The sequence below is a fragment of the Colletotrichum godetiae genome (assembly GCF_030913485.1).
Source record: "Colletotrichum godetiae strain CBS 193.32 chromosome Unknown BDP55scaffold_7, whole genome shotgun sequence".
Taxonomy (NCBI): Eukaryota; Fungi; Ascomycota; class Sordariomycetes; order Glomerellales; family Glomerellaceae; genus Colletotrichum; species Colletotrichum godetiae.
Window position 1 is genome coordinate 727,352 of NW_026851255.1, and position 25,788 is coordinate 753,139.

The 25,788-nt window shown below is 49.9% G+C and overlaps 11 protein-coding genes and 1 non-coding gene across 12 annotated transcripts; 4 read left to right on the top strand and 8 right to left on the bottom strand.

Moving 5' to 3' along the window:
* Window positions 1-184: 184 nt before the first annotated feature.
* BDP55DRAFT_691321 (uncharacterized protein) lies at window positions 185-1,453 on the top strand (the record flags this gene model as incomplete). Its single annotated transcript, XM_060576957.1, has 3 exons — window positions 185-245; window positions 328-1,207; window positions 1,237-1,453. The coding sequence occupies 3 exons, from the start codon at window positions 185-187 to the stop codon at window positions 1,451-1,453; spliced, it is 1,158 nt and encodes a 385-aa protein (XP_060433585.1).
* A 364-nt stretch (window positions 1,454-1,817) lies between these two features.
* Window positions 1,818-3,204, bottom strand: BDP55DRAFT_545022 (uncharacterized protein; the record flags this gene model as incomplete). Its single annotated transcript, XM_060568540.1, has 6 exons — window positions 1,818-2,077; window positions 2,161-2,440; window positions 2,499-2,595; window positions 2,666-2,877; window positions 2,980-3,050; window positions 3,171-3,204. The coding sequence occupies 6 exons, from the start codon at window positions 3,202-3,204 to the stop codon at window positions 1,818-1,820; spliced, it is 954 nt and encodes a 317-aa protein (XP_060433586.1).
* Window positions 3,205-6,088: 2,884 nt separating this feature from the next.
* BDP55DRAFT_701780 (GMC oxidoreductase) lies at window positions 6,089-8,420 on the top strand (the record flags this gene model as incomplete). The annotated part of the gene is made up of 5 exons (XM_060577930.1): window positions 6,089-6,107; window positions 6,265-6,549; window positions 6,613-6,899; window positions 6,960-7,083; window positions 7,162-8,420. 5 exons carry the CDS (start codon window positions 6,089-6,091, stop codon window positions 8,418-8,420), a joined length of 1,974 nt encoding a protein of 657 aa, XP_060433587.1.
* Window positions 8,421-9,072: 652 nt separating this feature from the next.
* Window positions 9,073-10,292, top strand: BDP55DRAFT_691324 (uncharacterized protein; the record flags this gene model as incomplete). The annotated part of the gene is made up of 5 exons (XM_060576958.1): window positions 9,073-9,165; window positions 9,217-9,352; window positions 9,409-9,594; window positions 9,732-9,799; window positions 9,906-10,292. 5 exons carry the CDS (start codon window positions 9,073-9,075, stop codon window positions 10,290-10,292), a joined length of 870 nt encoding a protein of 289 aa, XP_060433588.1.
* Window positions 10,293-11,018: 726 nt separating this feature from the next.
* On the bottom strand, window positions 11,019-12,990 carry BDP55DRAFT_757977 (putative pantothenate transporter; the record flags this gene model as incomplete). Its single annotated transcript, XM_060580793.1, has 8 exons — window positions 11,019-11,867; window positions 11,932-11,999; window positions 12,064-12,187; window positions 12,210-12,254; window positions 12,342-12,375; window positions 12,411-12,575; window positions 12,622-12,891; window positions 12,931-12,990. The coding sequence occupies 8 exons, from the start codon at window positions 12,988-12,990 to the stop codon at window positions 11,059-11,061; spliced, it is 1,575 nt and encodes a 524-aa protein (XP_060433589.1). The 3' UTR covers window positions 11,019-11,058.
* Window positions 12,991-13,652: 662 nt separating this feature from the next.
* Window positions 13,653-14,966, top strand: BDP55DRAFT_712280 (uncharacterized protein; the record flags this gene model as incomplete). Its single annotated transcript, XM_060578203.1, has 4 exons — window positions 13,653-13,765; window positions 13,829-14,091; window positions 14,143-14,543; window positions 14,603-14,966. Exons 1-4 carry the CDS (start codon window positions 13,672-13,674, stop codon window positions 14,964-14,966), a joined length of 1,122 nt encoding a protein of 373 aa, XP_060433590.1. The 5' UTR covers window positions 13,653-13,671.
* A 628-nt stretch (window positions 14,967-15,594) lies between these two features.
* BDP55DRAFT_691327 (uncharacterized protein) lies at window positions 15,595-16,225 on the bottom strand (the record flags this gene model as incomplete). The annotated part of the gene is made up of 2 exons (XM_060576959.1): window positions 15,595-15,741; window positions 15,800-16,225. 2 exons carry the CDS (start codon window positions 16,223-16,225, stop codon window positions 15,595-15,597), a joined length of 573 nt encoding a protein of 190 aa, XP_060433591.1.
* Window positions 16,226-18,130: 1,905 nt separating this feature from the next.
* BDP55DRAFT_382619 (2OG-Fe(II) oxygenase superfamily protein) lies at window positions 18,131-20,141 on the bottom strand. Its single transcript, XM_060567171.1, has 3 exons — window positions 19,731-20,141; window positions 19,272-19,677; window positions 18,131-19,210 (listed from the first exon to the last, which is right to left on the bottom strand). Exons 2-3 carry the CDS (start codon window positions 19,653-19,655, stop codon window positions 18,521-18,523), a joined length of 1,074 nt encoding a protein of 357 aa, XP_060433592.1. The 5' UTR covers window positions 19,656-19,677; window positions 19,731-20,141; the 3' UTR covers window positions 18,131-18,520.
* Window positions 20,142-20,254: 113 nt separating this feature from the next.
* Window positions 20,255-20,344, bottom strand: BDP55DRAFT_t82. The gene has a single exon. It is a non-coding gene; the product is annotated as a tRNA-His (tRNA).
* BDP55DRAFT_651964 (M6 family metalloprotease) lies at window positions 20,255-23,184 on the bottom strand. The gene has a single exon (XM_060574088.1). It carries the CDS (start codon window positions 22,802-22,804, stop codon window positions 20,576-20,578), a length of 2,229 nt encoding a protein of 742 aa, XP_060433593.1. The 5' UTR covers window positions 22,805-23,184; the 3' UTR covers window positions 20,255-20,575.
* A 219-nt stretch (window positions 23,185-23,403) lies between these two features.
* BDP55DRAFT_651967 (uncharacterized protein) lies at window positions 23,404-24,284 on the bottom strand. The gene is made up of 2 exons (XM_060574089.1): window positions 24,259-24,284; window positions 23,404-24,183 (listed from the first exon to the last, which is right to left on the bottom strand). The coding sequence occupies exon 2, from the start codon at window positions 24,168-24,170 to the stop codon at window positions 23,526-23,528; it is 645 nt and encodes a 214-aa protein (XP_060433594.1). The 5' UTR covers window positions 24,171-24,183; window positions 24,259-24,284; the 3' UTR covers window positions 23,404-23,525.
* Window positions 24,285-24,657: 373 nt separating this feature from the next.
* On the bottom strand, window positions 24,658-25,719 carry BDP55DRAFT_651969 (DinB family protein). Its single transcript, XM_060574090.1, has one exon. The coding sequence runs from the start codon at window positions 25,433-25,435 to the stop codon at window positions 24,938-24,940; it is 498 nt and encodes a 165-aa protein (XP_060433595.1). The 5' UTR covers window positions 25,436-25,719; the 3' UTR covers window positions 24,658-24,937.
* Between the last annotated feature and the right edge of the window lie 69 nt (window positions 25,720-25,788).

A 25,788-nucleotide genomic window follows, 5' to 3' on the forward strand; every position in this document is an offset into this window, starting at 1 on the left:
GACATCAACTTTTTATCACCTGGACGTCGATCATCTCCTGGGTGGTCCCCTTAAGGCAATCTTTTCCCTTCATACTACCTACGACTGTGGTGGAAATCGACATCGTCCCTCGGATACTGGGGAAGAAAGAACTGATATTCATGCTGATCGGTGTTCGAATTTGGGTTTATCGGTAGACATTGAGATGGCACAGGAACCGTTTCTGTTAAGATGGGGAATAATGGCCACCGGCGCCATGTCTGAGTGTACGTCAACTCTAACCGATCCCTTGACGAGATGAACCAGTCTCCTCTTCTCGCGGGAAACGAGGTTACTTACACACTACAGATTTCTGCAAAGACCTCTTGACAAACCCAGATACCCGCGGCGTGACTGACGTTCAACATGCCATCACAGCAGTCTCGTCCTCTAAAGACCACCTCAAAGCTGTCGAATTCCTCGCCCGCATCGGCCACCCTTTGACTGCTGGGGTTTCTACATATGGATCCTATGCAGCACTTGTACAGGATCAAAGTGTTGACATCATTTACATCGCCACCCCACATAGTCACCATTTCCAGAACGCGATGCTAGCTCTTCAGGCAGGAAAGAGCGTTCTTTGCGAGAAGGCCCTTACTGTAACTGCTGCCCAGACCCGACGACTGTATGAAACTGCGAGAGGGAAAAAGCTCTTCTTTTTGGAGGGTGTGTGGACGAGATTCTTCCCGCTAAGCATGAAGATACGACGGCTCGTCAGCTGCGGAACTATCGGCCAGGTTTACCGTGTTACTGCGGACTTGTCTCGCGCGAACAGTAGTGGAGATATCGGAAGCAAGAGACTCGATTATGAAGATTCGCATCGTATGGTCAACCCTGACTTGGCTGGCGGCGTCCTGCTGGGACTTGGCATCTACCCGCTGACCTGGGTTTTCCAAATTCTCTTTCATCTTCAACCGGAGGACAAGAAAGAACAACCACAGGTACTATCTGCTGTTCAAAAATATTCCACGGGAGTTGATGAGTCGACCACAATTATCCTCAACTTTCCAAAGCATGGCACAATGGGCATAGCCACATCATCGCTTCGGGTTGCGACAGATCCTGGCAATTCCAACACACCAGCGATACGAATCCAGGGCTCGTATGGCGAGATACAAGTGGACCATCCAGCGTATAAGCCTCAATCCTTCAAGATAATTCTACGTCGGAAGAAGGAGCTGTCGAAAAGGTTGTCAAATGCCCTCAGCCGCAAGACAGCGAGAGGAATTGGGGAAATGGTACATTTTGGGAGGCAGACGAGGCTGCACGTTGTATAAGGGACGGGCAATTGGAAAGTGATATTATGCCGTGGTCCGAGAGTATACTAATCATGGAAACTATGGATAAGGTGTTAAAGGATGCCGGAATCTTCTATCCCGAGTTGATCGCTACACACGAGTTTGACCCTCTTAGTCCGCTCAATATTGGGGGTTGATTGATTGAAAGAGAATAATTCTGGTCAAACATTGGTCTAGACATCAAAAACAGAAACAACAATTATCTACAAAACAGTTATACGTCTTCCATACGTGGGTGTTAGAGAGGAAAAGAATGCCGCACTTTCACGAAGCCTCCTTTCGGCATCGGCTATCTTGGACTGTTGTAGAGCAGTATTTCAAAATTGATTGAAATTTTCTACGTAAAGGCGCAACTGAATCAATCAATCTTTGACTGATCGTTTGACCTGAAATCGATAGGCAACATGTCGAACATTGATATGACCTAGGTAGCCCAGATCGTTCGAACCATCAAGGTCTGGCCAAGTTGTCGTAATAAAGACAGCCTACAAAACCAGAAAATCACTGACCGCCCCAAGTCTTCTGTAGGTACTCTTCAATGGTGGTTGGCTTGAATTCAGGAAGCAACTTGTTCCACTCATCAGAAGTTGCCCAGGTGCCTTGAGCAGTCGAAATTGTCGCTCCAATGACGACGACATTTCTGAAATGTTCTCGCTGCTCAACTGGAACACCAGGAAAGTCAATGGCGGGGAAGTAGTTCGTCTTGACAATGCCTTCCTTGAGATCCTCAAGCTTCAATCTGTCGATCTCGAATGGTTTTCCTGAAATGTTATGTCAGTAATGCGAAGAAGATAGCTAGAGATTAAGTAAAATTAGGTCATCGACGAACCTCTGCACTTTTCACCCAACTTAATGAGTTCTCCGATAGTGACTCTATCTCCGGTGATACCGCCCACAACAGGCCATTCGCCCTCGTAATCGACGGCTCGTGTAGCCACCTCCGCGATGTCTTCAATGGTAGTGATTGACATTTCAGCATTCTCAGATCCCTCAAGAATAAAGGCCGTGGCCTTCTCGAAGTCAATGAAGGTAGCATAATCGATCTGGTAGTGCTTGGTGGTCTGATGAGGATACCCCAAGTAGTTCATGAAGGCGCCAGGCTGGAACAGACTGTACTCAATCACCTAAGATTTGTTTAGATTGTGAGACCCCAGATGTTTCGACCGCTCGAAGTTTACCAACCTTCTTGCTCTTGTTGACGTCTTCCAAGTACTTCTTGACTTCCAGCTTGTTGGCGTACCAAGAGGTATACTCAATCACATCTGATAGGTTATTGTTCCTTAAAGCCGGACCATTAGCGACGGGTCGAAACGTTGATGACAGGGCGGATAAGAAGCAGAAATACTCACGTCGCCCACTCACTTGGAGCAAAGCGCTTCACTCCAGCCTTGATTGATGCATCAATAAGACGCTTGGCTGTCTCCGCGTTCGGGTCGGTGTGAGCCACAATGAAAGAGAGAACAGTCTCAACGCCGGTGAGAATCTCTACCAGCTCCTTCTCATCTTGGTAGGAAGTCTGGATGTACTTCACGCCATGGAACTGGGGTAGAGATGAAGGGTTCTGAAGCTGTGATCAGAACAACAGAATTCGAAACTTGTATACACCCTGCCAGACTAAAACATGGACCGATTGCAATTTCTTCCGGGGAGATCGATAGCTTACCTTGCGGACCAATCCAAGGACTTCATGTTTTCCGGTGGCAGCCAATTTGTCAATGACCTCGAGGGCGAGCTCTGAGACGCATCACTTGTCAGCCATGGCACCTACACTAAAACTCATACACAGAGATGCGAGCTCTGTGTCTAGCGAGCAATTTGGTGAGCCCCAACGCTGGATATGATCTTTTAACTCACTTCCAGAAGCACCAGCAATAGCAACTCTGACCATCTTGATGACTGTGAATTTGGGTAGAAAAGTGCTTCGGGCTGTAGATAGACTGTGGACGATTGTGTTGAAATGTGAATGGCTTATGTTCCAATGTCGGACTGGAGCCTCCAGTGCTCCGAAGAGCTTTTTATACTTGACAAACTGCAAATACCAAAGTCCGTCGACTTCATGAGACATTTCGCGAACATCTCCGCTCGAAAACCCGACGAACGTGTCTTATCGACTTCATCTCCGGTCGCAATGGTGCCTCATACGGACAAAACGGAATAAGTTAAGGATTTACTTCAAAGCAAACGGCACAGCAAGCCACTTCATCCGTTTTGGGACGTTTCCCAAAACCCCCGCCAATAGTAGAATGGAGTTGGTGAGAGGCCACTGCGGAAGGATGCGTTACGCTCCACGCTCCAGGCTGGCGGGGTTCCGCAATTCCGCAGCGGTTCAAACTCCGCCGTCATGGCCGGCCTATCTTCCCGGCGCCGCTGAGGTGGCCTTCAATTCTTGCGCACTGGCGGACCTTACGTACTAGATACCGCTATTAGATGGTGCGATTTCAAGGCAATGAGAGTGAATATATGTTTGCACGTGGCTTGCTCAACGCGTGTCCCTCGTCGTCATCATCGCAATTGAATACATATTGTTTCTGCTTTGGTACTCAAATTGCGTTAACGACATATCGGGGGAAAGAGCGGTGTCTGGTCTAGATTTTGCACTAATTTCAGCCCTATGACCTGTTCATGTTCTCTTTAGACCCTCTTCCCTATAAGAATTAGTCACTCCGACAGTGTTCTTTCGATTCATGGTCGTACAAGCTTTGAAGTGTAGCTGGCGTGGCGATCAAGTTATATAATATTGAGATCTTGACTGAATCCAACACATCTCATTCTCACCCATACCACTTCGGACTACGAGATAAATGACATCGGGGATGTGCCAAGATCTGGGCAGTGAGAGCGGCAAAGTTGATATTCCTGGTGTTTGCTGAAAACCCCCAAGCCATTCGGGTGTAGGCAGCGATGAAAGGGACAAAAAACGCGCGATTCTTGTCGGAGATTGGTCGAACAAGCCCCAATAATTTGTCACCTTCGCATCTTACATAGACGTTCGTTGCTCTTCAGCCACATGTCCGCTCTGTTGTTCCAAGTCCGTGTTGGCTTCAGAGATGCACCACTGTCTTCAATATCCTGGTGATTAATGCAGGTCGCCTCATACGTACCACACGATCAATTGACTACCCGCATAACCCACCTGCAGCGATGAATCCGACTGGAAGGCAATCATAGGCAGGAGTGGCTCTTAGATTGAGGTCAATTGGAGCACCGTGATAGGATGCAAGCAAGCCACGAAAACCGCACGTGGGGTCCGGTGAGACCGGGTTACCGCGTCAAGCAGAAACAGCATGCATGTTTGATAGCTTACCTACGTGTAGGTATTTACCTTACCCTAGACTGCGAGCCTTTGACAACAGTGACGATGGACTGCGATCTCATCGGCATGTCTTTGTGTTGACGCCACTGGTGAACATAGGACTTACCCGTCAAGCACACATGCAGCCATCACCTCCATCATCACCCAGCGAAGAAAGGAAGCCTGGCCAGTTTGCCTGGAAATGAACTCATGTTCCTCCTCAGAAATAGGTGAACAAGCTTGAAACAGGCACTTCAACAGCTATCAGATATTACCTAACTAGAACAGGCAGAAGATGCTGGATTGGGCTTGAACAGCGGCTTTACGTTGGCTGAAGACTCTTCTCTACGCCATTGAGTAGCATAGAATTATGATATAAATTCCAGTAATTCTACCTCTTGAGGCTATCCTTTCCTCCAACTCATACCAAAGTAAGCATCGATCGCATTATATGTGCCATTGTCACAGCCTCTTGACCAAAGCCTTGTAATAGAGTAGATTGGGCCTTCGAGAGGGACACACAAGGACCTGAATACGCGGTATGTTGAAAGAAAATTGTCCTTCTAGTAGGACAAACAAACATCCCCAATCACTTGAGCCGTCAGACCTTCAAAGATCTCACAAGAAAACCAAGTGGTGGAATTTCTACCCTAAGATATCACCATATTGCTAACAGATTCTGTGGTGCAAGAAGCTAGGTGAAGCTAGGCTAGGATCGCGACTTATCTATCCTGATGAATACTCAATCGCCAAGGACGGGGGCTTCTTAGAGGGTTGGCTATACCTCAACTATGCGGACAAGTCACAAAACCCGCTGCGGGCCTATGGGGAGAACAATATTATCAAGATCTAAGCCGCGGCTCTTAAGTACGATACCGAGGGCGTTTTTCAGAAAAAATGCCCCGGTGGATTCAAGATCTCTGAGATTCAGGCTTCCGGACACCCCAAGTATTCATTGAAAACAGCGCAAGTCCGGGGCAAGTAGCACTTACGCAACGCAGTGAGGGTGGAGACGCCCTTGCTTTGCATTCAGTTCAATAGACACATTTACAGCACTGGGAGCTCGCAGCACTTATTTCGTATACGACAATCGGTACCCCACCGCCGCCTTGGCCTCTTTGGCCATTTCAACTGGGGATGATGGTCAAACACCGACGTCTTAGATGGCAAAATCAAAGACAGACAAGTTAATATCCTTAGTGCTTACAGCTTCGAGAAGAATGGTCGACAGCGTGACATCGGCTGGATGGTGTGGCTACTTGGAGAACATGGGCCGTCCCATCGGCCGGCCGGGCCCAGCGTCTGTCGATTTTAGCCCATGTGTCGTCCAGGGTGTCGCGCTGGGGCCGTGATATTCCTTTTGCGAGCTGCCCTATTGGAACGCACAGGACTGCGGGACAGGAACCCATTGCATCGGATTGCTTTGCCACATCTGCCGCTCCCCGGCTCTTAGCACTTTGCACTCTAATAATCCTTACTGATGGCCCGTCAACGACAAGGTGTGTTGAGCTCGGCGGGGTTCTTGCGTAGAAGCGCACCGTTGAACAACATGCGATGAATTGGACTAGGCGATGTTTGTGCAGTAGCCCGAAAGCGATGAACTGGGGTGAGTTGACCGCAGTCCGCTGGTTCCGAGCCTTTAAAAAGTTGTGACAGGACCCTCTGGTCTCGAGAAGGAGTTTCTTTCGATTGCTGAACATCCTGTTATTCAGCCTGTCGACTCTTTGGACTTTCCAAAAATGGCCATCATTCGTAGTCTGAAAGCTGCGGCTTTGATCGTGCTTGTCTCAAGCCAAACTCAGCTTGCAATTGCCGCGCCAGCGACTGCCAAGTTTGCCAGAAGAAATACGACGGATCTCCTTGACTCTTACGACTACGTGATTGTAGGCGGAGGCTTGAGTGGCCTGGTTGTTGCCAACAGACTTACCGAAGACCCAGAGGGTAAGTGCATGGTACGCTATTAGAAGAGCGTGCTGATTCATTGCTGATCCTAATTTCTAACAGTAACCGTCTTGGTTGTCGAATACGGAGATTTTGATGTCTCTTGGGACGTAGCTATCCCCTACTACGCTTCTAATCTACACCCCAACGATTTGATTCAATTCTTGTCTATCCCACAATCCGGCTTGAATAACAGAACCTCCGGCGTTCAGACTGGAACAGTAGTTGGAGGCGGGTCCACCGTCAATGGCATGGCCTTTGATCGCGGCTCGAAAGCCGACTACGATGCATGGGAGGAGCTAGGAAACCCGGGGTGGAACTGGGAAAGCCTCTTCCACTATTTCAAGAAGGTGTGCAAGATCGATGGCGAAAAGAATGCTGAACTAGTTGTGCTAACCTTCATTGCCCAGTCATCTACATTCACTCTTCCCGCGCCCGAATACGTCGAGAAGTACAACTTCAGTTACGACCCCAGCACCTATGGCGATGGTCCTCTCCAGGCCGGCTTCCCCTCATGGCAATGGCCCGACAGAGGTACGTACAATTTTGGGGCCCTTTTAATATTATTAAGACTTCAATTCATGAGTCCATGACTAAATGACAGTTTTACAGATCTTCAAAGAAAGGCATGGATTGAGGACATTGGTGTGCCTGTACTCGATGACCATGGTGCTGGTGGGAACAACGTTGGCCTTGCTCAACTCCCTCAAAATCACGACCCAATGAACGTTACTCGGTCGACCTCACGAACAGCATACTATGAGCCTATCGCCGAAACTCGCAAGAACCTCAACCTCCTTGTTAAGCACTATGCTTCGAAGATCGAGTTCGAGGACAAGAAAGCTGTCGGTGTCAACGTGATATCACGCGAAACTAACGCCACCACATTTGTGAAGGCGAAGAAGGAGGTCATACTTGCTGCCGGCGGCGTTCAGACGCCAAGAATTCTGCTCCAAAGCGGCATCGGTCCCGCTGGGATGCTGGAGTCTCTCAATGTCGATGTAGTCGCCAATGTCCCTGGTGTTGGTAGCAACTACCAGGACCACGCATGGATGTTGATGTTGTACACGTACGGTAACCCTCCCGAGCTCGGGAGCGAGGCCATGAACGATCCGGCATTCTTCAACGCATCTGAGGCTGAATACTTTGCCAATCGAACTGGGCCATTCACTCACGCTCGTGGAAACAACATCATCTTCAGATCTCTCCAAGATCTTACACCAGAATACGAGGTCCTGTCCGCGTCTGTCGAAGCTCAAAACGCGCTTGATTTCCTTCCGGAGATCTACTCAGAGCATCCCGAGCTTCTTGAGGGCTTCCTCGCTCAGCGTGAGGCTCTCGCCAAGCTTTTCCGGAACCCAGAGGCAGGCGTATTGGAAATCCCTTTTGGGGGCTTCTCTGGTGGTGCCATTGCTTTCCAGAAGCCTCTGTCTCGTGGAACCATCAAGATCAGCTCAACCAACCCTGACCCTGCCAACCCGCCCATCATTGACTTTGGCACACTCCAAAACCCCATTGATCTCGATATCGCGGTTCTCAGTGTCAAGGATTTCCGCAAGGTCTGGGATACTCCAACTTTGGCGATTAGGGAGGCTGTTGAGATCTCTCCTGGTAGCAACGTTACATCTGATGAGGCCATCGCCGAAGCTGTTAGGAACTCACTTTTTGCCAGCTTTGCGCACCCCAGTGGAACAGCGAGTTTGCAACCATTGGAGCATGGTGGCGTTGTGGACCCCCAACTTCGTGTCTACGGCGTCCAGGGGCTGAGAGTGATTGATGCCAGTATCATTCCGTTGATTCCAGCCTGCCATCTGCAGGCAACTATGTATGCCGTAGCTGAGAAGGCTGCCGACATACTGAAGGAGACCTAGGTCACACGAATACACGATCAAATAGTTTCTATTGAACCCTTCAATACTTGTGCTGGTGATGTGAATAACTATGTAATGAAGCAGAAGATTGGTATGCTACTGGTTGATGATAGGTTCGATGGCCATCTGTGGTAGTTCCTGTCGGAATTTGGCATCAACATCCCGGACCTGCATTGGGCATAGACCAGGAACGCCACCAAGCCAAGGCGGATGATACGCCGCCTCAACAAAAGACATATGAACAGAGATCCAGGTCCAACGGTCTTTTCCAAGCGCGTCCAGATTTTCAGCTGTGGTCGATCACAGCCACATGGCCTTGCCTCAGAGAAGCCGTCTGCATATCTTTCCGTTCGCAAGCAAGCCGAGCCATTGGAAACATAGAGCGACCGCCCGCATTCCACAAGCCCGGTACGATCTAGTGCCCATTAATTTCTTTCACACCTGAGCCACTGTGTGTAATGTGATGAAACCAATCTCGTCATTGCTTGGATGAAAGAAAGCAGGGCCTGAACATCGCCACGCGAATCTCCCCTAAGATTCCCATTCTTCCACAATTTGTGGCTTCTTATATTCCAAACCTTCTTTCTCTCGGATAAGCTTCAGCGGCCGTTGGGTGCTTAATGGTTCATTTATCATTATATTTTGAGCAAAGATGAGGACGCTAAACCTATTCGCTGTCCTGTTATGCAGCATCACAATCGCAGCTGGTGCCATTCCTAGCATCTCCGATTATCCTCCTTGCGCAGTATGAACTTTCAGATCCCCTCAGAATCATGGCCGGAACTAACAGATGTAGCTCACCTGCATAGTTGATGCACTTCCTCATTCACCATGCACCGGGCTGAACCAAACATGTCTTTGCGCGGATCCGGTCTTCAGCGACGATGTCGGGGCCTGTGTTAAGAGTGGATGCACAGTCAAAGAAGGTCTCAGTGAGTAGGAAATCAGACTGCTTTACAAGTATCATCGGGTTCTAACAGTGCTAAAGTCGTAGCAAATATGACCTGGGCAAACTGCGGCTTTCCAGTGACCGACAACACAGCCATACCCCGATTTCTCACAGGCACTCTGTTCATTCTACCAGTCATCTTCATGTGCATACGGATTGTGAACAAGTTTGTTAATCCATCGCCTTGGGGCGCTGATGATATTTGCGTCTTCGTTGGTTTCGTCAGTCCGACTCTGAGCTTTCAAATGTTATGTAGATTCTGATCTTCAACCAGGCATGCGCGACGGCTTTGGTACCTATTGTATACCGACGTGAGTACACATAAATGCCTCCAAACTTAAATCGGCTCACACTGGTTGCAGTACTAGCCATTGGCCTTGGAAGGGACATCTGGACTCTCCAACCTTACAAAATCACTGAGTTTCTCAAGGTAAGATTTGAGCAACATTTCGCACGCGGCACAAGAGACAACCATCGAATCTTCGGTAGCCAGGCGATGTCTGTAGAACGAGTCCCTTAAGCTGACTATTGGTCAGATTCTTTTCAACACCCAGATATTCTACATCACTGGTTTGAGTACAATCAAGGCATCCATCTTGTTCTTCTACCTTCGTATCTTTCCATCTCCCTGCTTCCGCCGAGTCTTATGGGCCACGCAGGGCTTCAATGCCTTGTTGTTATTCTTGTATCTCATTTTGACGTTCACTCAATGTCGTCCGCTTAACAAATACTGGCTTGGATGGGACGGAGAACAAGCAGGCGTGTGTATGGACTTCAACAAGCTCGTTCTAACCCACGTTGGCTTCAACATTCTCTTGGATATTTGGATGTTGATCCTACCACTCACGCAGCTTTACAAACTGAACCTCGGGTTGAAGAAGAAGATAGGAGTAATCATGATGTTCTCTGTCGGTTTATTGTAAGTTTTCTCGTATAAATATGGCTTGCAGACTGCTAATAAGTTGATGCATTAGCCTCACTGCTGTCAGTGCTTTGAGGATTCAAGTTTTGGTTCACTTTGCGACAGCCAACAACATCACTTGTAAGTTTCTTTCTTTCCAATCTTTTCTCCCTCAGACAGGCCTAGTCTAATGTAATAATCGAATTTCAGCTGAGGCTTTGTGGGTTTACGTCTGGTCACTTGCAGAACTCGATGTCGGTGTCTTCGTCGCTTGTATGCCCAGCGCAAGCCAACTCTGGAGATGCACCTCTTCGAAGATCAAAACTATGTCACGCAGATCTCGGTCCGATGAACGGTCTGGGTCAACCACCGAAATGATCCCGTCCCCTAAGAGGGCTAGCGCACCAAAGGCTCGGCACTTGTCTCTTGAGTCAACATCGTCCATATTGAACCAGTCTCCAGTATGACGATGCTGCATGGTACGATAGAGCTGGCAGAAAACAAACGTTTCCGAATGGCCGACTTCATCACGGGAGGTCCAGAAAGCTTAAGTGGGATTTCAATGTGTATGAGTAGTCATGTAATCGCAAATGTACACAATTGGAGCAGGTGAAAGACGCGGAGGCGCAACGTTAACTCGATGATCGGTGGCGGCAGCATTGAAGAAGGCGAACTACGGCTGTCAAAGGAGTGAGTGTCCTGGTTACTGCAATGCTATCATTACTACAAAAGAATCGCGAAAGCCATCTCCCCACAACTTTAGATGTTTCAACAGTAAAGTCCCTAAACTAGGCGCTTTCTTCGTCGGAGGATCGCTTTTTGTTCAGATCTTGGTCAACGACATCATCCAACACAGCCAGGCCGTCCCTCTGAGCACGAACTCTAGCTCTTTTCAGACGACGGGTATCGGACTCAGTCTTCCTCGTAACCCACCATGTAATCAGCGTGACAATGGCACAGCATACAACTAAAGCCATGGCTGCCGCAAAGCTTGTCTGGTAACGCGGTGCGTACTTGGATCTAAAGATCTGAGGACCGATAGCACCTCCAATTTGACCGTAGCTGTTGACAAAGCCAATGCTGAAGGCTGAACCTGTAGCTCGCGAGGTTGTCTGCACGCGCCAAGGCCACATGAGAGGAAAGAAGGCAGACGTAAAAGCGTTGCCGACGAGCGTTGCTGCATAGACAGCACCGTTGGAGGGGTAGGCGACCAACACTCCGTAACACGCAATTACGACAGCAAAGACACCTAAGGGGTAGAGGGGTCGCGGTATTGTTCCCTTGTCGGCGAAAAAGCCCGTTACTCCGATGACAAAGATGGACAAGAGCGAGATCGGCAGATTGAGTAGCTGAGCTCGGGCTATCGTTGTAAATCCGAGATTGGCGATGACCGTTGGTTGATAGAAACGGACACCAGATGTACCGACAGTGAAGGTAGCCCAGATGAGAGTGAAGAGCCACAAACGTCGATCTTTCAGCGAGTCCACAATTTCACTAAAGTTGAAGTTCATCTCCTCAGCTCTCGGGGCATTGGGCGGAAGGCGAGCTTGGATGAAAGCCTTCTCCTTCTCGGTCAACCACTTCGCCGTGGGGGGGACTAAAAAAAGGGAGCGTTAGAATTACAGACATCTGGAACCTAGTTCAGAGGGATTCAACCGTACAATCGGGCAGTAGAAAATAGACCGCTGTGCCTAGAACGAGGGTTACGAGCCCTTCCACAAGGAATAGCCTATGTGATTCCGTCGTCAGCATTCATCAAGCAAAAGAGCTCGAAAGACTCCGTCATGACTTACCACTGCCAGCCTGACAATCCTCTTGATCCAGAAACTGTATCGAATGCAAATGCGAGAATACCACTGAATATCCCAGAGAGATTCCCGAGTACATCTGCCACACTTGTCAGACCTTGCTTAGCAACTACACGGGGCTAGGGAGGTACTCACAGAAGTAAAGCAGCCGAATCGACATTTCATCCGGTCTGTACCTATTAAAATGTCATTCAAACGGTCGATTGGCGTAGATGCTTGAGCAATCTTACCAGTACGTCATCTGGAGGATTACACCTGGAAACATGCCTGCTTCGAACTACCCAACTTTAGAATATCCTTTCACCTAAATTAGATCCATCAAAACGACTTACTGCACCGAGGATAAATCTAGTCGCATAGATGCCGCCTTTGTTTGTGACGGGAACGTGACAGAGAAGCGCAATACCCCAAGAAATCATGATCCTCGATTGCCAAGCACTCGGTCTGAGTCGCTTTAGCAAAAGATTCGACGGCGCTTCTAGGACAATGTAGGGCACCTGGGCCAGTTAGCTGGAGAGTTTGTAGATTATGAGCGGCTATTACATAGTATAAGACCGTCAAGAGGTTGTATTCATCAGAAGTCATATTCAGCTGCGTCATGATGTTTCTTGGTGTTCCCTTATTCATGATTCTTGCATTTGAAATATTGTCGGAGTCGATATTCTTCATCAGAAAAAGTAAGGAGCAAATTGTCATGATCCTCAGATCGACACGTCGCATGAGCTTTTTCTCTTCATCGGCTGTGAGTAGAGACCTAGCTCTCATTCTCTCGGCATCAAAGCCAGAAACATCTCCGCTCGTTGTTTCGTCGATCTGCTCGCCGCGCCGAGCAAACGTCAGGCCGTCTTTGACGGCTCCATCGCCCTCAGGCAGGTTTCTCGTCCTAGTTGAAACGTCCTTCGTGTCGGCCATTGTAAGATGACAGGAAACTGCACGATCTCTTGAAAGTTCAACAGAAATTACACTCTAAAGACGCAGAGGCATTGAAGTAAGTGTGAGGCATTGGACTTTTGAGGGTGGGGTCAAGATTGATTCACTGTTTGTCAAAACTACTAGGTCTGACGGAAATAAGCCAAACGTCCATACATCTCCTGATCATGTCATTCTCTTAAGAATCGCGAACAATGAAGATAACGGGGGCATAATATGCCATTATTGGTTGGACATGGATTATATCCAGGGTGCCAAGCCAAGTCTGGCAACGGCATTTGAGGCCCCCAGAAGAGGCTTCTGTGATAAATCCATGTCTTTACCATTGCTTGTCTTGCCGTGAATCCTTTCGTGGGGGTTAAAAGAGTTGCTAGGACTACGGCCCTTGCCATAGGATTATGGCTTTCCTCTGATGAGCGATATGTATTCTCGGAGCGGACGAAGTCCGTCGAAGACCCCTGCATTCGCAATCATACCCCGCGATGGCGAGATGCAGCCATGTCACACCAACTCCATCAGAGATGCCGAGTGCGGAGACGAGTCGTTGACAACGCATAAGATGGTAAATGTCCCACCAAGATGTGGAGTTGCGGACTTGTAAGAGTCCAGGTGGTAGACCGTCAGCATCAACGCCAGTAGGTCCCTCCAGGTCCAACTTCAGCAATGGCTACGACTGTGCAAACAATTCTAGTGCCCCACAATCATGAGCATAAGAATCTTCCCGTATACGAGCAAGTTCCAGAGACCAAATACGAACGTGAGCATACAAGTTGTTAATGTTTTACATGTAGTTGAAGCTTATTGGGTATCACATCCGCAGTTGAGTGGGCAGATTTGGTTACACTTGATCTTTCTAAGTTTGACCAGCCAGGGGGTAAAGAAGCACTCGCGAAACAGCTATTTGATGCCATTCAGAACATTGGTTTCTTCTATATTGTCAACTTCGGCTTGAGTCAAGAAGATGTAGACCGTCAATTCGCGATTGGGAAGTCTGTCTTCGAGCTGCCCACCGATGAAAAGCTCAAGTACCGTGCCGACCTGGAAAACGGTGGCTACAATGGCTACAAACCTTTTGGCTTGAGGGTGAGTATTTCTAACATCATTGTGTGAGACATGCTCAATTTATCTACCCAGGAAATCCGTCCTGGCGTTTTTGACAACACTGAGATCTTCAACATCCCAAAATTCATTCCTGCCTACGAGCGTCCACAGCCCGAGGTAATCAACGAAAACAGAGCAGGCATTGAGCATTTCGCACGTCACATTCATAACAATATTGTGCAAAAGCTCCTTACACTTTTTGCTATTGTGCTAGAGCTACCAGAAGACCATTTCGCCGCCCGACATCGCTACGACGAGGCTTTGTCGGACTGTCACTTAAGATACATGAAGTACCACGCGCGAGATGCGCATACCAACGAGAGACTGGATAACGTTTGGGTCAAAGGTCACACTGACTTCGGAAGTTTAACTCTTCTTTTCAGGCAACCTGTCGCAGCTCTCCAGGTGCGAGGTATAGATGGTAATTGGAAATGGTGCGTGGAGAAGTACAACAATGCTGGCTCCTGTGATAGTGGTATTGACAATATTTCAGGGTCAAACCATATGACGGTAGCATCACTGTAAATGTGGCCGATGCGCTGGAGTTTCTCAGCAATGGGTTCCTGAAGAGCAGCATTCATCGCGTCGTTGCCCCTCCCCCAGATCAGGCGGGCATTGATCGCCTAGGTGTACTTTACTTCGTACGGCCTGAAGACAGTCTTGAGCTGAGACCAGTCCAGAGCAAGGTTCTAAAAAGACTTGGCTACAACGAGAACGAGAACGCGGCTTTGACTGGACTTACAGCCGGTGAATGGGTGAAGGCCCGGGTAAGGGCCGGAGTCAATCGCAACCAAGCTAGAAGCGAGGTCTCTGAGCAGGAGATTGTGAGAGGCGTGAAAGCCAAGTATTACGACTGAAGGTGAAGGTATTACAAGATATGGGTTGTAGTCAATTCTGTCCATATTGAGTGGACCCGCACTTTGTGACCGAAGGTATATTGGGTATGGTAGATAAAGAAGTCTTGAACAAGGTAGAAAGAAGCATCCCAGAAACTTTTCTATGCCCCTCTAAGATTGAGCCACAGCTAGAGATCGTAGACGAAACTGACTTCCTCAGGATTCAAAAGAGCTGTTCTCACACACGGCCCGACCAGTGAAGTGACTATTCTAGTCCAATGCACATATCAATTGAATTTGTGATATTCTACCACGTGTTCAGATTGTTTACACGGAGTCATCCTGCACGGTTTTGGTCAGTAAGCTGGTAGTTACTAGCAATAACTACAAGGCTCTGGACTCTTTGTAAGGAATGTGATTGCGGCCAAGTCTATGACAACTGACCGCTACAGATTGTGAGAATTGTGAGAGTTACTATCAAGTAAGAACTTGGTAGTCAAGCCCAACAAACATCACCCTTTCTGCCCCCCCCCCCGCCCCGCCCCGCCCTCGGAACGCTGCAGGGTCAGCCACTATTCCAACGTCATTATCGATGTCACTGAGACTATTGACAATTACATCAGATCGTTCTGGCTGTTAAATTCGAAGTCTAGCAGCGATCTGCCTGAACGATTACGTTCCAGTTGGTCTTGTGGAATACCTGCCCACCCTCTTTGCGGGTTTTGCATTTGTCGTAGACGAACTGAGCACCGTCGGCGATGCTTCCCGAAGATTCAAGAGTTTTAGACTGTTTGGACTACACATTCAGGATGAGAAGTTGATTCAGGGTTTAGATCCAGAGAAGCGCTACTCACATCGTTACACCAGTAGATAGCAGTGTTCCAGGAGCAGCTGACTTTGTAGCATGTTCTGGGCCCAGGAGCTGCGCGTGGGGCACCCACACGACTCCTCAGATACCTGATGCCTTCTATGAGGGCCCCTTGATTGATAGTACCCCATCGCCCACCACAGTTGTACCCGGCGCCAGAGAAGTCGGTACGCTTGTCGAGGTCGTTGGAAGCAGTCTGCCACTCATTCTCACGTGTCTCACGCTTTTGAGTACGATCGTCCTTGAAGTCGTTGTCCCAGTTGGGGTTGAGCTCAAGCAGCTGCGCGTGAACTTGTTGGACCGTTCCATTGAGAATGACTTTGTTACCGCCGGGAGTAACTTGGACCTCCCACTCAGGGGCGAAAATTTCGCGGGTCCGGATGGAGTCCGCAGGGCCAGATGGTACAGCCATGACCTGGAGTTGTGTTAGAACTAAACTAAACTTTAGTCACTCATCCTGCGAAGAGAAACAGGCTTACCGAAGAGATCGCGACGGCGGCGTAGAACGAGGAGATGAGATAGGTCTTCATTGTGAGGATGGTTAGTTGAGTGTTTGATGTCAGTTGATTGTTGTATGGTTGAGAATGATGAAGTTGATGTAGAGATATAGCTAGAAGAACACAGATAGGGGGGATTCGGGTGATCTTTTATACTTTTCAGCTCCGTGCCAGATACCACATCCGCCGCATGCTGACATCTTACTTCCCGGTTTTTCAAGCAGGTCGACGGCCACATCATGACCTGCAAAGTCTCACAGACATCTCAACATTAGTCAACACCTGATATATACTTAACGCCAGACACAGCCTTGAAGCTGCCAAAAAGGATCACTTGAGCGAGTTACGGTGAAGATCTCGATCCAGTTACTGATCACCTCACTTGGCACACAGGCTCGGATACGGAGCAAGACGCCATCCCTGTCGCCAGTCTCAATCTCGAGCACGCCTAGACCAAGTTCCAGTTTGTTGGCATCGCAGGCCAAGATGAGCCGATGCTGATGTTGCATCCGACTACTTTCTGGTCTTCCGAGAATCGAATCTTGAGAGTTCGCAAACTTTGAGGCTGGCTTCACTTTGTTGCCAGCTTTTCTACCTCACGTCTGCTACATGTATTTTAACTCTAGCTCCCTGTTTGCTCTTTCATTCTTCGCTCATATCTGGTTGAAGTTTGGTCATTGAGCTCTCTTATTGTTTTCTTGTCTAGGCCCTGCAGACCCGTTGCGCTTGGCCGCTGTCTTTAAGTACTTAATTCTCTCTGGACCTATTGATGGCCTTGAGCAGTACTTCTGATTTCCTTTTTGGGACAGAAACATGTGATCCGGTTGCAATCCTCTTTCCGAATCAGTGGCGTCTCCCAGCTCACCCACACTCGATATTTCGCTCTTCCATATCAGACCATAAATTTGGATCTCCCGACCATGCGGTTGTACAGCATGGTCTGTGTTGTGGAAGTTCACCCGCGGGTGCCTAAGGAATAGTCCAACTTGGCACTATCCCGATTCCCAGGTACCTCAGCGAGAGCCAACTTAGCAGATAATAGAGATCGATGCTAGAACAATCTCTCAATGAATCGGTCTGATATATATATGGCTAATTAATGATTCCTCCTAATATTAATAACCTATAACGTTTAGTTTCCTCAAACGTATCCTCCTATAAGCCCTGAGCTTATGGGGAAAGCGCAATACGAGAGGACGGAAATCATGACTAATTGATTTTTCGTTGAAGCCGTCCAGGTACTTCAGATGGTGCTGGCGCTACTCATAATCTATTCTTCACTGACATAGAACTACTACACCAACGTAAGCTGATAGGAACACCACCTTAATATGTTCCTTCCAGCCGTAATTATACGTTGGGCCACGTTCAAGCTTGTACCTACGTACGGCATTCCCGTACGAGGCTGTGGCCCCTACAAAGACAAAGAAAACTAGCAGGCAAGATGGGGGAAACAGCATGAACTAGTCCAAATTGGCGCTCGCGCAAGTGGCACCTATCACAAGGCCACCCCAAGTCCCCAATCCCACGGATCACAGCATCTGTTACACTGCGCCGAGTACGGCGCTTGTAATCAAAGATCATACAACCAAAAATAAGGTGGGCGTACAAACAAGTCTCATTCTTTCACCCATCATCCTTCTATAATGTATTGTATCATGATTGTCAAACCTCTATTCGATTCAGGATTCACATAGATGCTGACAAGACAGCTTGAGTCGGAGCTGTCAAGCTTCTCTTACAGGTAACGTTGCCCGTGGAATTCGGACCAGTCAAGCCTTGACTGAGACTATCGTGACCAGAGGAACTGTACCTTAAGGACTTGAAATGCCATTTTAAGAGATAACAGCCAATATTCCGAGCACACCACACAATAGACAAGGCACTCAGCAATTTGCCGGGAAGGATCTAAAGTTCTTGAAAGAGCATAAGTCCACAACACAGCATTGTCGCCTATCACGAGAACGAGACGATAATATGCAAGAGGATTCCAACGTAATCAAGGTTCGGAGCCACACAGGTCTCAGGTGACGTGGCCATTTTATAAAAATGCGATCTCCATGCGGGATATCCTTTCCGCAAGCCACCCTTTCTTCCCCTAGCCGTGACAAATGAGCACGCTCAATAAACCATGAGCAGCTACCATGACATTTGATGATATCGAATCATGCTCAAGCTATACTGCTGTCGGTGCACGACGGGAAAAGCCATCAATCATCATTAACATACTTCTCAAAAACATCCGCGTAAAACTTCCTCCCAACGTCCCTATGACTCCTAATTTTCGTCCTCAGCTGACTCTCCCCCCATGTATCATACTTTCCCTTCAAAAATGCCGAGTCAATCTCCCTCCCCTCCTCCGACTCCGCCACCAACCCCCGAATCTCAGGCCTGGCAAAATGCTCCCTAAGAGACCCAACTGCCTCTTCCTTGGTAAGATCCCTCCTCACGCCTTGAAAAAACGGCACGCTGAACCTCTCAAGATGACCAGATAGCACACGATGCGTTGTTGCCTTGCATACGCCGTTCGTCACCACCTCAAATGCCTGGCCGATGTTGACGACGAAGGAGCCCGGTAGCACTGGTACGTTTATCCATTCGCCTGTCTTGTTGAGGGCTTGTAAGCCCTTGATATGTGGCGGTGAGGCCTGAAGAAGGAAAGTCCACCATCCAGATGAGTCCTTGTGCGGGCCTACGCCTTGGATGGCTGCTTCATCTTCTGGAAGGCCGGGGTAGTGAACTAGCTTCAGACGGTGTTGGTCCGAGAGGTAGGGGAGGAAGGTCTCTGGCGGGAGGGAAAGGGCTTTGGCTACCAGGACAAGGAAGCGGTTCCCTAGATTGGTCATCTCTGAGATGTACGAATCAACAATAGGACGCAGCGCTGGGTAAGCAGACGGCCACTGCAACTGATCAGAGGACTAGCCACAAGAAATACGCATAAGGACAGCCATTAACTCTCACCTGATTCGGCCCTCTTAGTCGTTCTCTCAACGACAAACCCTCTTCTAAGCCACTGGGTAATTCTGTAGCAAACTCAACCTGTTCTCTGCGATCGCTCTTCCCCGCCGTCGTCTCCGCGCCATCACCGCTGTAGCCCAGGAAGTGGGGGGAATTGCCCAGCGCGATCTCGGCTTTTGCTTCTGGCGGAAGCGCGAACAACTTTGGCAGTGCATCGACCACATCGGAAATTGTGTGTTCGGGAACTCCATGGTTGATGATGTACAGAAAGCCGACGTTAATGAGAGCATGGCGTAGGTCGTTGAGTAAGTCGGCCTCTGTTGTGGGGTCTCTGGCGAGGGAGAGGTCTATTGTGGGTATTTCGCTGAAGCTACTCGTGGGCGGCATGGTGAGTTAGGCTCAGACCCAGCTTTGATTCAAAAGTTAGTTGCTTGCTTGGTAGATGAGATTGACTTGACATACTCTCGGGTTAGCGATGACGTCCGGAGGGTTCGAGAGTCCTGGTTTGGGCCCGTTGCCGGCGCCGGGACCCGGGGCGCACGCGCAAAGATGGCGCAAATACGAGGGATGCGCACGTCATGCACATTGGAAGACTAAGCTTGTTTACTACGTATCAATCGCGCGGCAACTGAAGTGCAAAGTATTGCTATATCGAGAAGCAGGTGTTCGTGGGGTGAGGGGTAATTGGGGACAACTCAAGATGCATATCCAAGACATCTACCTACACGTGCCTGAACAGCCGTCATTATCAAAACTTGATCGGTTTGTCAATCAACTTCTCATCAATCGCTCAATTGGACAATTAAGGAACGGATAGCAACGGCATTTGCTTCGTTGACATACCTTACTTTTTTGAGCCACATAGGGCTCCATTTCACATGAGGTCTTACGCCAACTCCGACCACGGCTCCCCAACTGCTCAGTCTTTCAGCAAAACCTCAAAAATTACAGCTTAAGTGACATCACCAAACGCCAAAAGGTTTCAATGCCCAGAGGCGGATTCGAACCGCCGTCAACACGGATCGCTGTATAGAAGAACCACAACGTATCATCCTAACCAACTAGACGATCTGGGCTATTGATCGTGATGATTTGATGGAGATTCAGGCGTGGGAACGGGTTCATTAGCCCTAAGCGGCCCCGCAGCGGGACTGCATTGCATCGAGTCACGGCAGAACCCCACGTTGGCGGGCCTCGATCATGCATGAGAAACTTCAGAAACGCCGTAATAGGCAAGTATTCGATTAACGATGTTCGAAACGGTAAGAATGCCGGTATATGTGTTTTCCCTGGCGCAAGTAAACCCCTCATGATTTAGTCACTTGGCACTGCGCTGTCGCCGCAACAGACGGATCAGATTCAGACGTCGCCTTCAGCGTCACCACCGCCTTGCTCGCCGCGTCCGACGCAGCGCCGACCGAAACGTACGCCGTCTTGATCTCGCCGAACTTGGCCGTGACGAGAACGTTGGGCAGCTCCACACGCCAGCCAGTGCCCTCAACCTCGGCGCTTAGCCTGTAGACGTCTGAACCCAGGAAGGCAGTGACGTCCTCGGGGTGCTGGGCCGCGTCGGGGTCGACCGCGACGTAGGTGCCGCTGTTGGTCAACTGGAATGAGCATGTAACACCCTGGCCGATGGCCGTGCCGTTCTTGGCACCCGTGACGGCACCGTTCTCCAGCGAGACGTCGTGGGTGCTCGCGCCGCCTTCACCTGTCAGGGAGCGAATGGCGACGGTGTATGAGAGGATGCCCTCGTCATCGCGGTGACGGTCGACGATGTAGAAGTGCAAGCTGTTGGGCACGTCAATGAACTCGAACTCGCTGCCCGAGTTCGTGCCTGCGTGGAAGAGCGCATCAGCGAGCTGACGATAGTCGCCGAGGGTGATCATCGCCACGGAGCCGTTGGGTCGGTAGAAGTCGATGAGCTCAATATCCTCCGGGTTCGCGTCAATGACCCACTGGAAGGGCTGGTTATCGACGTTTTTGGACTTGCTGAGCAGGACGCCGGAATCGGGCTGGAAAGAGTCCGAACCCATGCGGTCCACGACTTCAATGTCGTAGTTGTCCCAGTTACCGCCGTCGCAGAGCACTTCAGTAGTGATGTTGCAGGCTGGGGATCGGTCGCCGTCCATGATGATGCGGACACCCATCAATCCATCGCCCGGGTCGACAGATCGAGCAACCAGGTTAGCAACAGCGACTCCAGATGTTGCCAATCCCTCGCGAGACAGCCACAAAATGTCAGTCTTGTCAATCAACCAGAGCTGAAACTTGTCGCGCAGCGTGTGCAATGAGCCCATTGACGCACCCTGCAACGCCGGGATCTGCCAGCGCGTATGGGGACCACCGGGACCGTTGAACGAGCCACGCGACATCATGGACCACGGCCCAGTGTATGCTCTGCGCAGAGGAAGACCGTATGGGTTGTTGTAGTTGTCGCCGATATCGAGCAAGTGGCTCAGCTCGTGAGCGTAGACTGCCATGCCAGAGCTCTCGCCCTGAGTAGACGAGCCGCCGCCAGCGTTGGGCCAGAGCGTCGACGCCGCCGCCCAGGATGTCCAGGGAACGTAACGCGTGCGCGCATAGTTAGTCTGCGAGCTGCTCGCCTCCTTGGGCGGGCCGAATTCATCTGGCACGTCATCAGGGCTGTTGAACTTCATCTCGCCAAACTCTTGCCATGTGGAGGATTCGTCTTGGCCGGCAGAGAGGATGAAAACAAGCTCAAAAGCATCGGCGGTGGCATTTCCGACCTCGGCGCGCCAGGCAGCAAGCGCATCGGTGCGGATGTTCAGATCACAAGTCTCCCCCTCGGGACAGGCGCCGGGGTTAAAGCCGCCATCGATTCCGTATTGGTAGCCGTTGCCAGAAAGTTGGTATGCGCCGAAAGCTGTCAGATCGACTCCGAAACGGCCCACTGAATCCTCCATCCAGTACTCATGGAGGGTGTGGCCATTGTTCAGCTCAGTCGGCGTGTTGAGGAGGTCACGATAGAAGGTCGGCACGTTCTCCCGAGGAATGTCGGCACCTGCGGGTTGCGGGTTGTTGAAGATGGTCGAGTGCGCCGGCTGAGTGATGACGAATGGTCTATCGGGGTAGTCGACGACGACGAGGGCGATGTTGAAGTTGCGGCTGGAGCCCTTGCGCGCCGGGTCCGACCAATTCGTGCCTGGCGGCGGGATGAAGTCACCCCAAGTCATGTTGTCCGGGTTGACCCAGTCCTGGGGATCAATGGGCGCGAAAGGCGTGTACAGGCTGGACGACGCCGCCACGACTGGGCCGGCGATGAAGGCACCGAGGGTGGCGCCCAGGACGGCCTGGAGGCCACTGTTGCCATCGCGAAACTGCATGTCGCCCAAGATTGAACGGAAGTTGACAGGTGACGTTCGAACCAGCCACCAGCAGAAGCTCACTGAAGCCAGCAAAGCAAGACAAGAAAGCAGACGACGGGAGAGACTGTTGATAGATAAGTAGTTGAACAGTAGACGCGACGCGGTCATTGGGGTAAGGTAGTACCGACGTTGCGTCTCTGACCTCATGATTGCTCCTCCCCCGCCGCAACGTTATCTCATTGCGGACCTTCATTGATGTATCGTTCTGCTCTTGACGAGAGAAAGAGTGACTTGTGGTTTGCCAAGAAGTCTTAATCTCGTTGTTGGTCTTGTGCAATGGCACCTGCTCCTTCAGGAAAGAGTCCATGTCCACTTGGACGCGCTGATCAGTCACCACATGGTGCTCTTTCCGAGTGACTGTCGGAAGGCTCGGTTGCGCCTCACGATCTGGTACGATGATTTCTCAGACGCAAGCTTTGAACGCCAAAGCTAAGACGGCGAGGTTGTTTGAGTGATCAAGCTCAATGACTCCGTAAGGTTGTTAGCTGTAGGCTGTGATCGTTGCGCAACTGCAATCGATGAACGGGTGTGGGGGTTTTACGAGATAAAATCCAGGAACCACCACGGCCCGGTTGGGGTAACCGGATTTAGGTGGTGGGGTAGGCCGACATGTGGGTCCCCAATTTCGGCACGGATGCGACCCAACTGGCTGACGTAATCATCCGCTTGAATTCCGGCTACCGAAAGCGAGCCCCTATATCTGTATGTTTTTTGGGTACATGCAACTCAGGGAACTTACCTTGAGCCGTCCACTGAATGTGTTTCTCATGATATTCGTAGATAAGTAGCATGGTAGGGATGATATGGAGGACAAATCTGATGCATTCGATGCTTAAGGTGCCAAATTTTCAACCTAGAGCTATCCACTTCATCTCCGGCGACGCCCGCTGTAGCTTCTGCCTCCAACACGCATCATCTCATCCAACACCATCCAAAACAGCCAGCCCTTGACATTCTCATAGGCCCATCGTCTTGTAGATTCGGGAGTCGCATGATACCCAACCAGCCACAGCCCAGCAATGATACCACACACGATAGTCCGTCTCACCAACTCGTTCCCCCCAAACTCGGCAACGCCCAAGACCATCGCCTCGCAAATAACATACGGCCAGTAATTGCTGGGGTGCCACACAAATCCCATGCTCGAGCCAGTCTCGATGCCTCCGTTCCGAATAGTCGTATTGCTAGGACCAGGAAGGAAGACGGCGAGAGGTGACGTCAGCCCTGCGATGCGCCATTGGAAATAGCAGACCGACAGCATAATGATGCCGGCGAAGAGGCGGTCGAAGAGGGAGCTTCCATCAATATTGAGGACCCATACAACTGGCGTGAATGGCACGGCGGCGGTGTAGAGCAGGGCGATGAGGGGCAGAGCGGAGAATTGGCGGGTGAGGATGTTGGCTTTACCAGGGGAGCCAGACCAGGCCGTGGAGGGTGCCGATTGTGGGGCCGATCGCGGGCCCTTGGACGGCGGATCGTCCACCGGGGTTCCGTCAACTTTGAAAGACACCATGGTTATAACGAGAGTAAGATATTTTCTACACTTTGCTGTTTATGACGAGCAACCTGAACTTATTGGAAAGCTAATTACTTGTAACTAGCTCGCCGACGAGATGGGCTGTTCGCCGTTCCCTGATGAACCGACCCCAATTGAGACTTTCCACGATCCGCAGCCCGATGCTTGAGTGTATTTGCATAGACCACTTCGGCAAGTCTCTAGTACTAGCTAGCTTGCTCTTGATGTACAGCGATAAAGCCAGTCTTAGTACTCTTTTAATACGGCTGTCGCTGCTACAAGTACGTCCATCCTGTGACGTCCTAAATTGACCACATCTGCCGTGGGAAAGATTCTAATGACCTTCATGGTCATATTACGACTGGCGAAAACCGTCGGATTTGTCTAATTCGTCTGTTCTAATACTTGGTAAGGCCAAGGCATCACGAACAACACATTGTGTAGGCAACGCTGACCGCCAAGCTGCTGCCTGGCAAGTAATCTCATAATTAAGGCGGTATTGGGACTTTATTAGGCGAGAGGATTACGCCTCCGAAGTCCCATATAGCTCTTTAACTTCATTTAGTAAAGCCGTACTTCATAATACTGAAAACTATTATACGCGCATATAATCGTTACGGAAAGCTTGTAATTATCTAAGTCTTAATAATAGTGACCTCGTTCCCGTAACCCGATTCCTTACCCACTCGCTCACCCCGCTCACCCACGCTCACCCCAGCTCACCAGGTTTGAAGCGGCGGGGGATCCGGGGACACCTAGACGATTTATTGGCACAAGTAAACACAGAGATCGGTCTCGGGCGGATTCGTGCCGTGTTCGAAGAACATCTCACTAACCCAACCTCGATGGTAGGTCTTGTGGTTGATAACATGCAGAAACATGCCACCCAAAGTCATCTCTGCAGGTGTGCCGTTGACGTAATGGAACTTGGATCGTATGCTGAAGCTTTCCTCATCTTGCCTGCTCGCCCAATCGATGTACCATTGGTTGACCTCAAACTGCTTTTCGACCAACTCTTCAAATTTCGTGTATAACAGATCGCGGCGGGTCGAGAAGCCGTGGTCCTCTTCGAGTAGATGCGCACGCCAGATCAGGTCGACCTGATGATTGTGGTTGAGTGTGCCCATCATGGACTTGAAGAGAGTTGTGCGCGGCTGGTAGACCGCCTCAGACGGCAGTTGTTTTTGGATCGCTGCGAAAAGTACTTGGTCGGCCCAGTTATTGTACTTGGCAAGCATGACAGCCGTCTCCTTCGTGAGCATGGTGCGTGTTGGTATGTTGTGAGATTTGCACCAAGGTTGGCAGGGAACAAATTCAATATTAATGGGATAAAATGCGATCTTGACTTCCGTGTAGGGGCAGGGTAGTTATATCGTGCTAGACCTCTTGAAAGTATCCAGCCGACAAAATGTGAGCAATACAAATTGCATTGCCTTGAGCGTTCGCTCACTTTCCAGCTTTCATCTGTTCCTCTTGTTTGCTTTGTCATCCTCCCTCGGACTTGCCCCTCTAATGACGTGAAGACATATGGCGCCTAAATGTAAACTTTGCATGGATGGATTGATAAGCATGACGTGGAAATCGTCCATGTGCCGGCGGCGAGGAGCCTTTTTTT